The sequence below is a fragment of the Notolabrus celidotus genome, chromosome 14 (genome assembly GCF_009762535.1).
Source record: "Notolabrus celidotus isolate fNotCel1 chromosome 14, fNotCel1.pri, whole genome shotgun sequence".
NCBI lineage: Eukaryota > Metazoa > Chordata > Actinopteri > Labriformes > Labridae > Notolabrus > Notolabrus celidotus.
This window is the reverse complement of record NC_048285.1, coordinates 3452552-3467717: the sequence shown is the minus strand read 5'-3', so window position 1 is coordinate 3467717 and position 15166 is coordinate 3452552. Positions and strand designations below refer to the sequence as shown.

The window sequence follows — 15166 nt, the reverse complement described above, 5'->3', positions numbered from 1 at the left end:
GATATAAAACATCACCATAATCAATCAGAGGCATGGAAGTAGCAGCAACACATTTTTTCTTTCATACAGAGTCAGACCAAATGTGTTAAATTGCAGCGAGTGAGGTGACACATCCGTCCGTGTCCTGTGGTGTTTGTTCTTTAAAGTCAGCTTGGTCCTGCCCTGTCTCCTTAAAGCTACATATTCTACAGTCATGGCCAAAAGTTTTGAGAATGACACAAATATTACATTTTCACAAAGTCTGCTGCTTCAGTGTTTTTAGGTGTTTTTGTCCGATGTTTCTATGGTATAATGAAATACAAATAGAAGCATTTCATAAGTATCAAAAGCTTTTATTGAGAATTACACAGAATTCATGCAATAAGTCAATATTTGCAGTGTTGACCCTTCTTTTTCAAGACCTCTGCAATTCTCCCTGGCATGCTGTCAATCAACTTCTGGACCAAATCCTGACTGATGGCAGTCCATTCTTGCATAATCAATGCTTGGAGTTTGTCAGAATTTGTGGGTTTTTGATTGTCCACCCGCCTCTTGAGGATTGACCTCAAGTTCTCAATGGGATTAAGATCTGGAGAGTTTCCTGGCCAAGGGCCCAAAATCTTAATGTTTTGTTCCCCGAGCCATTTTGTTATGACTTTTGCTTTATGGCAAGGTGCTCCATCATGCTGGAAAAGGCATTCTTCATCACCAAACTGCCCTTGGATGGTTGGGAGAAGTTGCTCTCGGAGGACGTTCTGGTACCATTCTTTATTCATGGCTGTGTTTTTAGGCAAGATTGTGAGAGAGCCCACTCCCTTGACCGAAAAGCAACCCCACACATGAATGGTCTCAGGATGCTTCACTGTTGGCAAGAGACAGGACTGATGGTAGCGCTCACCTCGTCTTCTCCGAACAAGCCTTCCTCCAGATGCCCCAAACAATGGGAAAGGGGATTCATCAGAGAAAATGACTTTACCCCAGTCCTCAGCAGTCCAGTCCCTGTACCTTCTGCAGAATATCAGTCTGTCCCTGATGTTTTTACTGGAGAGAAGTGGCTTCTTTGCTGCCCTCCTTGACACCAGGCCTTCCTCCAAAAGTCTTCGCCTCACTGTGCGTGCAGATGCACTCACACCTGCCTGCTGCCATTCCTGAGCAAGCTCTGCACTGGTGGTGGCCCGATCCCGCAGCTGTAACACCTTCAGGAGACAGTCCTGGCGCTTGCTGGACTTTCTTGGGCGCCCTGGAGCCTGTTTGGCAACAATTGAACCTCTCTCCTTGAAGTTCTTGATAATTGGATAGACGGTTGACTGAGGTGCAATCTTACTCGCTGCTATAAACTTCCCTGTTAGGCCCTTTTTGTGCAATGCAATGATGGCTGCACGTGTTTCCTTGCAGGTAACCATGGCTAACAGATGAGGAACAATGGTGTCATGCACCATCTTCCTTTTAAAGTGTCCAGTCACTCAATCATGACAGATTGATTGCCAGCCTTGTCCTCATCAACACCCACAGCTATGTTAATGTGTGTGACACCTGTGTCATTGAAATGATGTTAGCTGGTCCTTTTGTGGCAGGGCTGAAATGCAGTGGAAATGTGTTTTTGGTGATAAAGTTCATTTTCAAGGCAAAGAGGGACTTTGCAATTAATTGCAGTTGAGCTGATCACTCCTCATAACATTCTGGAGTATATGCAAATTGCCATTATAAAAACTGAAACAGCAGACTTTGTGAAAATGTAATATTTGTGTCATTCTCAAAACTTTTGGCCATGACTGTACATCTTGCACTCTCCACACCTTTATTGAGACTTCTGAGATGCATTCAAACTCCTGCTCTGAATCTTAACAGGATGTTTTCTAACATATTTATGTGTCACATTCTGTATCCAGTTCATGCACGCAGCGTATAGATTTCTGTCCACACTCGATGGAAGTCGCCCCTGGAGTTCACAAAAGGATAAATGTTAGTTTTGGAAACGAGACAAAAATGCCGTTCAGCTCCTGAACTGAAGAAACACTTTCTCCTGCTTTGAATCAAAATAATTGATTCATATACCGCTCTAACCCAGTTTGACAAAAGCTAGTAAAAGCTTTGGTGTTAAAGTAGTAAAAGTAGAAGCAGTGCTGCCAACAGCCACACAATGAAAGCAGTGATTGCAGATCTCCTTTGTGCCAAATACTTCAGCGGTCTCAGTCTGCTGCTTTAGATTTAAATAAAGGCCGGCTTTAGAGTGCAGGAAACGGCTCTGATCAACTCTCAGACCACGATGAGGTCTGCAGGTGGATTAAAGAGTTTTAAAGATGAGTTAAATAGTCTGAATCTCCTGAACAGATGAATGGAGCTGCAGCTTTCTTTGCTCTCTGAACATGTTACAAGATATCACACGTAGCAGGCCTGCACACACACTTCCTCACCTTACCAGGGTCATGTTGAATGGATTGTAGAATTGAAAGGCACATGATGCAGATGCTGATTCAGTAAATCTGGAAAACAAGGAGCATTTTTATTCAGAGAAAGACAAATTTAATACTCAAAACTCAACACTTCCTCATTCTGAGTAAATGAAGCTCAAGGGGATCGGTTTCGTTCAAACTGAGGACTGAAACTCATATTAAAATACAAACTCAACTGCAGGCAGGCCAGTTTAGCACCTGGACTCCTCTACTACAGAGCCACGCTGTTGTAATACGTGTTGAATGTAGAGCCTTCAATGATGTGTAAGCTACCCATGCCATGGACTCTTATGATCCCCATACCATCAGGGACGCTGGCTTTGAGCTGTGAGCTGATAACAAGCCGGATGGTCCGTCTCCTCTTTAGAGCGGAGGACACAGCGTCCATGATTTCCAAAAAGAATGTCAGATTTTGATTCATCAGACCATGAATAGGCCATAGGCCATAGACCATTCATCCACTTCCCCTCAGTCCATCTTAGACGGGCTCAGGTCCAGAGAAGTCTCTGTGGTTCTAGATCAGGTTTATATTTAGTTTCCTCTTTGCATGGTTCAGTTTTAACTTGCGTTTGTGGATGCAGCAACTTCCACTACAGAGTCATGTCTGTTTTTAATACAGTGACTTCCACTACAGAGTCATGTCTGTTTTTAATGCAGTGACTTTCACTACAGAGTCATGTCTGTTTTTAATGCAGTGACTTCCACTACAGAGTCATGTCTGTTTTTAATGCAGTGAATTCCACTGCAGAGTCATGTCTGTTTTTAATGCAGTGACTTCCACTACAAAGTCATGTCTGTTTTTAATGCAATGACTTCTACTATAGAGTCATGTCTGTTTTTAATGTTGTGACTTCCACTACTGAGTCATGTCTGTGTTTAATGCAGTGACTTCCACTACAGTCATGTCTGTTTTTAATGCAGTGACTTCCACTACAGTCATGTCTGTTTTTAATGCAGTGACTTCCACTACAGTCATGTCTGTTTTTAATGCAGTGACTTCCACTACAGAGTCATGTCTGTTTTTAATGCAGTGACTTCCACTACAGTCATGTCTGTTTTTAATGCAGTGACTTCCACTACAGAGTCATGTCTGTTTTTAATGCAGTGACTTCCACTGCAGAGTCATGTCTGTTTTTAATGCAGTGACTTCCACTACAAAGTCATGTCTGTTTTTAATGCAGTGATTTCCACTGCAGTCATGTCTGTTTTTAATGCAGTGACTTCCACTACAGAGTCATGTCTGTTTTAATGCAGTGACTTCCACTACAGAGTCATGTCTGTTTTTAATGCAGTGACTTCCACTACAGAGTCATGTCTGTTTTTAATGCAGTGACTTCCACTACAGAGTCATGTCTGTTTTAATGCAGTGACTTCCACTACAGAGCCATGTCTGTTTTTAATGCAGTGACTTCCACTACAGTCATGTCTGTTTTAATGCAGTGACTTCCACTACAGAGTCATGTCTGTTTTAATGCAGTGACTTCCACTACAGAGTCATGTCTGTTTTTAATGCAGTGAGTTCCACTACAGAGTTATGTCTGTTTTAATGCAGTGACTTCCACTACAGAGTCATGTCTGTTTTTAATGCAGTGACTTCCACTACAGAGTCATGTCTGTTTTAATGCAGTGACTTCCACTACAGAGTCATGTCTGTTTTTAATGCAGACTCCCACTACAGAGCCATGTCTGTTTTTAATGCAGTGACTTCCACTACAGTCTTTGAATCTTTTTGTGACTTGCTAAGTAGTTAAGTGATATAACTCTGCCAGCTGTGATTTTTAGCTCCTGCTGCCACTGTCCTCAGCATCAACAGAGTAGTTTTATTTGTATATTCATAGAATTCCTGATAATTGAACCTCTGATGGCATCCAGCGGTCAGCCAGTATCTGATGAAGTCTGTTAAAGCCCCCCTCCTCCACAGCCCTGCACCCTGCAAGAGAAACTGCAAATTATCCGAGGACAACAGCAGCACAAATAAAGATTGATCTCAACCCAGACTCCCCCTCCAGGCCCCCTGCGGCTCCATCCAATTTGGGTCTAATCCTGTTTGTTCTGGCTTCAGCAAAAGGGGGGTTCTGTTGTGCTGCAGATCGGTCTAAAGGCTTTTGCTACTGGATGCGTTAAAAACCCAATCTGACGGGTCGATCCCCCACCAAACTCCTAATCTTCTGATCTCAGAGCTCCGACTGAGTGCTCAAATCCTTTGTGTATACAAAGAGAAGTACAATCCCCTTTCTGGTATGGATTACAGACGTAAAACAAACGCTGCAGAGGCTTCTTTTAAATGCATTGAGACGGATACCAAGGAGAGATGTTGCAAGTCACATTTTTCTTTATACAAAAAGAGCAGCTAACATGTTGGATGTGAATGCAATAGCATGTAATTCATAAATTCAAAGTTACTTAAGGCTTTCACAGATCAGCAGTTCAATGCAGGATGCTGCAGAGCATGACGCACTGAGGCACAATGGTGGGGCAGAGTTGTTCCACCACTGATCCGGAGTAACAGAGGCGTGATGGGGGGAGGATGGGGGCAGTGTGTAGCATCAGAGCAGGCAGGGAAAAGCCAAAGTGGAGTTCAGTGTGTTAGTAAAATGAAGTAAGGATGACAGATTTTAGAAGAATATCAATGTGAAAGTAGCTTTAGATCAGCCGTATGCATGCAATGAAGTGTCAGCAGTTTCGATGTGCAAAGACATATAGGGTAAGTAGTTTGTGTGTTTTTGCAGTGAATCCTGCAGAGGATGCTTTTATTTTCAAAATGTTGCAGAGAAAATCTTATTCAACGACAAACAGGAAGAGAGAGACAGGGCGGGAGGAGGACGGTGTTTAGGAAGTGTTGGAGTGTGCAGAGCTGAACTCAAAGGAAAGGCACGGAGACAGACTGCGAATGGCCTTCTGTGCACTCTCAGCCCAGACTGCGTCCATCAGCTTAACAGGAACCTCTGAAAGAATGCCACAGAGGCCGAGTCCGTCCGGGACACACTGCTCCCTCTGTTCAGCCCTCCAGACTCTGCAGGAAAACACACTGATTTAGAAGGCAGACGATAAGACGCAGTGAACCTCCTCCATTCATCCGGGCTGACTCTCCGTGCCACCGCGTCGGAACAGCCTCGCTGTACACTCGAGGACACAAATAGTTCCACTGCAGCTTTTCAAGGTTGACACACAGGCGGATATTTTTTTCACATCGGACACTGACGCTCTCTTTTTAACGCGCTTGCATTTATTGTTTTGAAATGTTGCTCCTGCACAATCTGACACATGAAGGATCCTCTGCTTCAGCTCAGGGAGAGAAAAAATAACTCAGAGACTGTAGATGGAGCAACAGAAGAGTCCGCACGCACAATTCAGAATATAAGCATCAGGCTGACATCCCTGAAGATGTTTGGTCAATTTCTGTTAAATGCATCTCAGGAGAAATAATAATAATAATAATAATAATCTTTATTTCTATAACACTTTTCTAAACAGAGTTACAAAGTGCTTCACAGAAAGACATGCAAACACATAAAATAAAATAAAATAAATATATAAAAATATTAAATAATAAAAAAATAACAACAACAATAATAATAATAATATAATAATAATAATAATAATAATAACAGTGATAATCTTTATTTCTATATCACTTTTCTAATCAGTTACAAAGTGCTTTAAAGAAAGACACAAAAATAAACAAAGAAAATAAAAATAAAATAACAACAACAACAACAACAATAATAAATACATTCAAATAAAAATAAAAGAACTCCATAATAAGATGTCAAGAGCAGACTAACATGTTTAGAAGAGATTAAAAATTACATACAGAAGTAGCACGCCTTATTTCATCTGGTAGGTCGTTCCATAGTTTAGGAGCCCGGACTGAAAAAGCCTGAAAGCCCTTGGACTTCAACCAGGCTCTGGGAACCACCAACAAGCCCATGTGGGCTGATCTGAGAGGGCGGGCAGGCTTAGACCGAGTGAGAAGGTCTGTGATGTACTGGGGAGCCAGATTGTGTAGAGCTTTGTAAGTTAGGAACAAAATTTTGAAATCAATGCAGAATTTAACAGGAAGCCAGAATTGGAGTTATGTGATCTGATTTTCGTGAACCAGTGATTAATCAGGCGGCTGCATGTTGAGTTAATTGAAGGCGGTGAACAGGAGTATGAGATAAACCAGAATAAAGGGCATTGCAAAAATCCAATCTTGACAAGATGAAGGCATGGACAATGAAATAGTCTTTAAAGTTTTTATGCACTCTCTTTATGAAGGAGTCAGAACTTTTAAGATCTTGTGGATGATTTTATTGAGAGAAGACATCCAACAGCTCAAACTGAGTCAGGCAACATGCAGGATAGAAATGAAACACACCTGAAGTATCCCACGTGTGAGTCCACGCAGCGTGACACAGGATGTCAGCACATCGCCCTGCAGCCCCAGTGAGATCGCGTTAAACCTCAGTGCTCTGACACCCTGTGATTATACTCTGCTAACACGTTCCCACTCTGAAACCAGAGAGGGAGACGCTTTATTTCACAGCGTGCTAATGAGAAGTGAACAAACACCTCGGGCTGCGAAACATTAGCATTTAAAACAGCATCATTTCTGTTTATTGAGCTCTGATGAACTTTCAAACCTTTGCACCGCTGCCAATTAGCCGCCTGTCTAGATGGAACTGACCTTTACGGGAGGAGAGAGTTTCAGAGTCTAGGACAAGGATGATGTGTTAGCTTGTTAACTGGTATTACTTTAACATGTTGATTAACCTCGTCTGTACAGGACGGTCGATGGTTTCATCACGGCGTTTGAACTCACTGACCCTCAAACCACTTTGTTTACTCGGGAGAGTCGTTGGGAATTTCTAATGTTTGAAGTGTTTTAACAGTAAGCTCATCGGCATCCCCTTCTCTGCATCCTGAAGCTGCTTGTCTTTAGAAATTATACCGTTCAAACCTCTGATTCTTCTTTTAATTAAAGCTCATTTCAACAATATTTTGCAAACACAGGTAAACTAAGAAAATACAGCATAAAAACAGCGTCATGTTAGCAGTGAGATGTAAACTGAAGGCCCTTGAAGAGAGGAGATAGAAAAGGATTTCCCCTTTGATGTTGAAAGTAGGTCTAAGTGAACTAGTTGGAGGAGGAGGGGGTGTTAAAATTTTTATGTAGTCTTCCTTGTCCTCCATTAAGAAACCACTAAAATCCCTGTTCATGCAAGGATAGTACTGAGTAGAGATATGCAAAGGTCGGAGGAACTTTACCCCTGAACTATGTGGATTTCGACCAGTGGACCCAGGGTCTGAATTTAGTTCAGGGGTAGTTAATCTCCCCCTAAAAAGCCCTTGCTAGGGTGGTAGTACTTTTCAAAGGTCCCTGGACTTTTGGTGGGCAGGGCCTGCAATGCTGAACGTGTCTGATTGGTAGAATAACCGCAGTGTTTTTATTCCGCCCGTCGTCCACAATGACATCACACACATCTGTGATTCACTTGATTTCTCTTTCTTTCATTAGTTTTTATTTGTTCTATCTTTTTTGTATGTGTGTGTACTTTTCAAAAGAAGAAGCTGTGATTCTCTTGATTTAGCAGCTTGTAACAGTAGTCTTCTCTCAGCCCACCGTGAATGCGTCTCTCCCGGTGTTACGGTTTTAAAAGTGACCCTGTAAACTGGAGACCCGTCAGCTGAACGTGTCAGTGTTTGTGGAGTGTACACCGCTGTTGAAACACAGAGGGAGTTCCTGGGAATGCAAAGTAGTTTAGATTTTATTAAGATTTCAAAATATCCTCATCAGATATTTAATGATCGTCTAAAGACGTTTATGAGGGATGCATCCGGCTGAGAGTCTCCAGTTAACAGGGTCGCTGTTTAAACCAAAACACCGGCCGATCTCTGCCACGGCTTTTTGAGTTCAAAAGGATTTTAAAGCCGTGTTGAAACGTCTTTGCTACTCGCGCTTATCTCCTCTCACGTGTTGATTAAGTGAATCCATCTGTGATGAAATATAGCACCATCTAAAACAGCGCCAGCTGAGTCTCTTCATGCTAACAGGCTAACTGTTGTGTTGATCATAATGATACCTGCCTATCCGTCTGCTTCTATGGTGTCATCTGTGATGAATGGCATTCCTCTTTGTTTTACTGCCCTCTACTGGCCTGGAAGTGTAGTGCATTTACTTTTTTTTCTGCATACATCACTGGCCTGATTTACACAATCTACCCTGAACCTTTAAATTCAGGGTAAAGTAGTTCTGGGGGCAAGAAGACCCCGGAACTCTTGATCTAAATGCACCTTCTTCAACACTGCCTCAGCTTCTGTAAAGCCTGTAAAATGTCATCCTTCTCCTCCTCACGCTCTCCTCTCCTCCACCTCAGGGGTGTGGAGCCGTACGACCCCCCCACGACAGTCCTGGTCCAGAGACACGAGCCTCAGGGCGTCTCCACCATCATGAGCAGCACCGACTTCTTCCAGAGCGAGCTGAACCGCCGGGTGATCCTGGAGCAGGTCGACAGCTTCCAGCTGAGGGAGAAGTACATGTTCGCCACTACCACGCGGGTAAGAGAACAGATACCGCCCTCGTTTTGTGTTTAATGTTTTTTAGACTTTGTTAGCTTAGAATCAGGATTGTTCAAATAAAGTGCAAGGTATTTTAAAATGTCACCTTTAAGAGATAAAGTTTTAAGAAAAGCAGAGAGTGATATTGTACTTCTGTCTGCAGCTCTCCTCACATGAAGAGGTTATTTAAAGACTACTGAGCTCCTGTACATGAAAACGTTGTCTACTAACTCAATCGCTCTGCTCCTGCTGTGCACCAACATGCATTTTTGAAAGCTGACATTGTTCTACAGCAGGCGAGAGAGCAGCCATTTTCCCACCTCAGCATAATGCTGCGAGTGGAACAGACGTTGGATCAATATTTGGCCTGCAGTCACATGAAGCTCCGTGTGTTTGTCACATTTAGTCTCAAGTGTTTGTGCAGAGAAAGCCTCAATCAGGCGGCAGACAAACAGACAGCCGAGCAGATGGAGAGGAGAGTTTGGATCTCCTCCGCGGTTCACAGGCGGCCTGCGACAGATTTTGCTTTTCTCCCGTGTCCCCGGTCGGCTTTGGCGTGGGCTGACGGCGGCCTGTAGCTTCAGAAACAGTGGACTGTACAGAGAGAGAGGAGCTGTGAGGGATCGCTCTGATCTGATAATTGATATCAGATGGTTCATGATACGCAGTTAATGCATGTGGCTGTACTTAAAGTCAGCAGGGACAGAGAGGAATTACAGGAAGCCACCTTCAGGGTGAACCAATGAAGTCGCATGAAATGCCAAAAACTGCAGTACCTCAAGTGTCCACTGGAGGCTGACTCCAAAAGAGAGTTGATCCTTATTGAGCCCCATATTAAAAACACCCAACATATTCGTTTTAATAATTTATATAATTATAAAACTCACCTGTTTATATTTTGATTCAATGTATGTATAAAAAGGGGTGTGGCATTTTGAGTGACCGATCTTAAAATATCACGAGATCTTCACAAGACTTCCTGAAGTGATGAGGTCATCACATAAGCATGGAAGGAATCTGTCTACCCATAGCTCCGCCCCTGACAGGCCCCTGGAGTGCTAGCCAATCAGAGGAAAGGGGGTTTGTGGGACAGGGGGGGCCTTAAAGAGACAGTAGCTAAAACGAAATGAGGGTTTTCTGATACTCAGTGTGAGAAAAATAGTGATTTATTGGAGCTGTGACTCATGTAACGTTAGAACAGAGGTACCAGAGGGACAGAATAAAGCCTGAAAGAAGGCATAATATACCTCTGTTAACCTCTGCTGTTTCTGTTGTTGTTGGATCCTCTTTCTTCATTCAAATATCAGAAAAATAAGACGTCTTGTTGTGCCGTTTATTGCACCAACAGACAGTCCAAAGAGTCTTCTGCTCCAGTTTTTATCCAAAGAAATTCACCCGTGTGTTCTCACCAATACTCGTGCTATGATTTATTTTTGTCTGTCTTAAAGCTGGGGTTGGTAATCAGATTTGGATCCACTTTTTGTTATACTGGTTAAAATGATCTTTATGTCTTGATGGCAATCCATACATAATGTGTTCTTAAAAAACAGTGAAAAAAAGCTGCTATCTACAGCCGGAGTAAACCTGGGAAAACACCAACCAATCAGCCTTTTTTGGATGCCAAAATGTTAAACCATTCAAATCCCGTCCTGTCGTTCTGCCCGCCTCCTGCGCCTTCATTTCCCCGGCGTGCACTCTGAGTCCCCGTCTCCTGCCTCTGCTTCCCCTGACTCTACTGACTGCCCCTCTCGCTCCACCTCTTGCCTGTCCCCTCTGACCCGATGAGGTGCTTTGCTCAGGACTGTAGTCCGGATCAGTCTAAAAAGCTCTCACCACGGGGCTCTGACAAGTAAAAGAATGAATGCCATTTACTAAATCCTACAGAAATGTAGATGTACTGTAGCGTCCGTCTGGACGCTGTAGGGATGACGAGCCGATTCGTGAACACGTTTAGTTTTAATAACTGGTCACTGTTGGCCGTGATCACGACAACCAATCACAAAACAACAATCAATGTTTGAATGAATGAAAAACTTCTCCTCTTGTCTCTCCTCTCTCCAGCTCACACACTCTACACCTCTCCTGATGCCTTCACTGACTGTCAACACTGTAGGAATTAAGAGCATTTACACTGAACACGTTTAACAAATAGGAGAGTTGTTACAGTTTTATATGTGTTATAACTTTTCTCCTGATATCGTGTCACCAGTACAACTGGATAATGCTAGAATGACAGTTGTGAGTACTAACAGCAGCCATGTTTGTTTGTGTTTTTAACTTTCACTATGAGAATGTTTTGGTGAGGACCCGTTTTGAATCAGTCACCATCATATGGTCGCAAGTCAGCGGCGGTCGTGCATGTGAGCCGGGGGGAGCGTCGTTTTGGAGGAGCTCTGAGGAAGGAGGGGAGGGGTTAGACGGAGTCATGAGGACATGCTACATTCAAATTCATGCTAGTTTTCCGAGACTGCCAACCCCAGCTTTAAGAATCAAGATTCCCACTGGCTGTCTAAATGCTGGAGCACAGTTTTTAAAGGAAGAAAAGTTATAAAACAAAAAACAGAATCAGGTCATACATGCACATTTTTTCTGTCCCCTACAGTCCCCATACCTTTCTTGACCTTTGTAGTCTGATAAATACACAGCTGTGATCAGATCTAGATCCAGAATGCAATATGGCGACCGTCATGATGCTGAACGTGCCTCAAAGACACTTCCTGATAGAGGAGTCTGCTCCGTGCGTGTTGCTTTCAGGCTTCACTTTGGATTTTCAGTTCTTGTCATCTGTGCAGAACATCGACGTCCCTCTGTGTTATGATAATATATAACAATACTCCATTAATAAGCCTGATTTAACTTAAAGAATCCACTAAAGCTTCTGCTCTGCTATCTGCACATCAGATCACCCAGAGAGGGATAATGATCTATGTATACTCTGAGTGTGTTGTCATCTGTTAGTGCAGTTTGCATGTGGTGCAGTTTACTGTTTACACAGCACGCAGGCGGTGTTTAACGCCGGGCTAATGAAGTCAGAGCTATATAGAGCAGCCTTAATAAATCCCAGTGGCTAATGTGGTTAAAGCTAATGAGTAAATCCTCATTTCCAATTACTTATGTGGTCCCATAAAACACAGAGTTTAACCTCAAAGTGTTGGGAGGCAAACAGCTGCTGAGCGTGGTTTGTCGACCGCGGAGGAAGAAGGGAAACGACACGGGGAGAAAAGAGTGTGAGCAGCGTCTGAAGCAGAGATGAAGACCTTCTTTAAAGTCTGACCTGGAACTACGCATCAGTCTCAATCCCTCAGTCACAGTTTAGAGTTGTCACATAGAGCAACAACTCTTCTTTTTGAGCTGTTAGATATTTTTTTCAGGGCTATTTAAACGGACAGTTGGAGAGAGAAGGAGACTAAATTCTGCAGAAACCAGGAATCGATGCTACACCCGGTGTGTCGAGGACTGTATCCTCTGTGGGGCTCCAGCTTTAACAGCTGAGCTAACCTGAAGCTACAGGATCAGCTTCTCTTTCACTCTGTGACTTAAGCAGTGAGATATCTAGCTCTGCAGCCTAAAGCTCCTTTCTCACACACACGCACGCACGCACGCACGCACGCACGCACGCACGCACGCACGCACGCACGCACGCACGCACACACACACACACACACACACACACACACACTGTTGAAAGTTCATCGAGGGGAGCTACACACAGACGTCTTCCTTCAAGCCGATCGAGGAAAACGTCTGTGTGAGTCGATCTGGAAAGTTCATGGAAAGCGAGTCGGTTGGTTGATTGATGTTTAGCAGCTTTACTGCTCACAGAAGTTGTTGCCGTTAAGTTTTCCGTCGTGTTTGTGTTTTTGAAACGTCCTCAACATCTCCTCCTGCTCGCTCTACTCATGATTCCCCTTCACTTGAACCAAACAGACTGTTTTAAACTGAAAGAGCATGCCTGACACAGATTACTTCCAGCTGTGAGGTTTATGGGGAAAAGGCAATCCAGGAAATAATTGATTGTCCTGAAATGATCGATAAATGGTTCATGTTTGAAGGAGCTAACGAGTAGAACGTAGAACGTAATCTCACTCAGGAAATGTGAAATACAAAATTCGATGCACGTGAGGATTTGCACAAAATAAAATGCCTTGCATGTCTGGAAAAACTGCATTTACAGTATGTTAATGCAACAATATTTCCTCTTGTTTGCGTCAATATCTTCCTATTTTGGATTGCAGAGGGGTTGGAGCCTGTCCCAGCTGTCAGGGGGCGAGAGACGGGGTACACCTTGGAAAGATCGCCAGCTTATCGCAGGGCTACCATGTAGAGATCGACAATCATTCATGCACATGCTCACATCTGCAGTTAAGAGGTTTTTGTGGAAACGTCCTCAACATCTCCTCCTGCTCGCTCTACTCATGATTCCCCTTCACTTGAACCAAACAGACTGTTTTAAACTAAAAGAGCATGCCTGACACAGATTACTTCCAGCTGTGAGGTTCATGTGGAAAAGGCAATCCAGGAAATAATTGATTGTCCTGAAATGATCGAGAAAGGGTTCATGTTTGAAGGAGCTAAGGAGTAGAACTTAGAACGTAATCTCACTCAGGAAATGTGAAATACAAAATTCGTGCACGTGAGGATTTGCGCAAAATAAAATGCCTTGCATGTCTGGAAAAACTGCATTTACAGTTTGTTAATGCAACAATATTTCCTCTTGTTTGCGTCAATATCTTCCTATTTTGGATTGCAGAGGGGTTGGAGCCTGTCCCAGCTGTCAGGGGCGAGAGGTGGGGTACACCTTGGAAAGATCGCCAGCTTATCGCAGAGCTAACATGTAGAGACCGACAATCATTCATGCACATGCTCACACCTGCAGTTAATAGTCACTAATCAACCGGATGAGCACTGGATTACCTGGAGAGAACCTATGCATGCAAACTGGAACAGAAAGGTCCTGCATGGCCGGAGATTTGAACCAGGAACCTTCTTGCAGAAATGACAAATTTACCTATCTTGATATTAAAGTTTTTGCAGACGAGTGAAAACACTACTGGTTTGTAAGTGTTCCAGTTTCAGGACTTGATGTCAGTGTTCTTTTAACCTGGCCCTAGTTTTCATCCAATCAGAAGTCTTTGTTTCACTTAATGCACCTGATTACTCTTGATTCAGTCTGGGTTCATTGCTTTGGCGTGGATTGTTGTTCAATTTTTATAAGCAGAGATGGAAACCTGACTTTATTTGATGTATGATAAATGTAGACGTGATGTGAGAGTGGTTAAGATGATTCTTGTATCATTTTGGAGTAACAGAACATTTAAAGAGCTTCAGTAAAAGAGTAACTCGTCTTAACTTGAGGTTTTTGTGGACTTTGCAGCCTAATTTAGGAGATTACTCTAAGCTGCTGCAACAGGCTACATTTCATCCCGCCTGATTCCCCTCCACCTCTGATTTCTGAAACAAATACTTAAAGAGCGACTACTTCCTCAGCATTAGATTTGGTGTGCTCTCGTTTAATCAAAGTCTCTGCTCCCACAGAACACAAAGTTCTGCCGTGCTGAATCATTGCAAACCTAAAAATGTAGATCGGAGAACAAAACCTCCTCAAATTAGTCCGTGACCTAAAACGGATCCATCAGGGGCTCCCTGACACGGAAAAGTCAGAGCGGCAATAAGACTGCAAAGTATTTCTGCCAACTCTCGGCCGCTTTGTTTGGATTTTTCTTTCTGCGGTGTTCCCTCAGAGACACTCATTTCTAGAACAATCCATCAGAGCTGCAGCAGCACGATGAGAAGAGTCAGGGGGAACTCTGAACGTCACGGATATCCTGATGAGCTCAGAGAGAGTTTAATGTCGACTGAACGGATCAGAGAGATGGAATAAAAGGAAGATGAGAGAGGTTTCTGATGAGTGTCTGCAAACTGTCCTCTAAAGCCGGCTGCTCTGAAGTGTTTCCAAACAACGTGCAGAAATACATCCAGTTGTGTCCAGATAGAAGAGGTGGGAGGAAAATCCGAACAGCACAGGATCATGATGATACTTTGCATGGTTATATATCCATGCAAATATACCTGAAGAATGCAGCGTTCATCCAGCAAACAGGAGACACTCTGAGGTTGTCAAAGCTGCCTCCCGAGTTAGAGCCGCTGAGAAGTAACACGAACCATCATCACCTCTTGTGCAAAGACTTTCAGCC

General features: G+C 43.3%; 1 protein-coding gene across 1 annotated transcript in view; it reads left to right on the top strand.

The window, feature by feature from the left end:
- Window positions 1-15166, top strand: part of sorl1 (sortilin-related receptor, L(DLR class) A repeats containing) — a 116635-nt gene that overhangs the window by 44021 nt on the left and 57448 nt on the right. The window contains exon 6 of the mRNA XM_034700863.1: window positions 8792-8972. Coding sequence (XP_034556754.1) covers window positions 8792-8972 — 181 coding nt within the window. The remainder of the gene's footprint in view (window positions 1-8791; window positions 8973-15166) is intronic.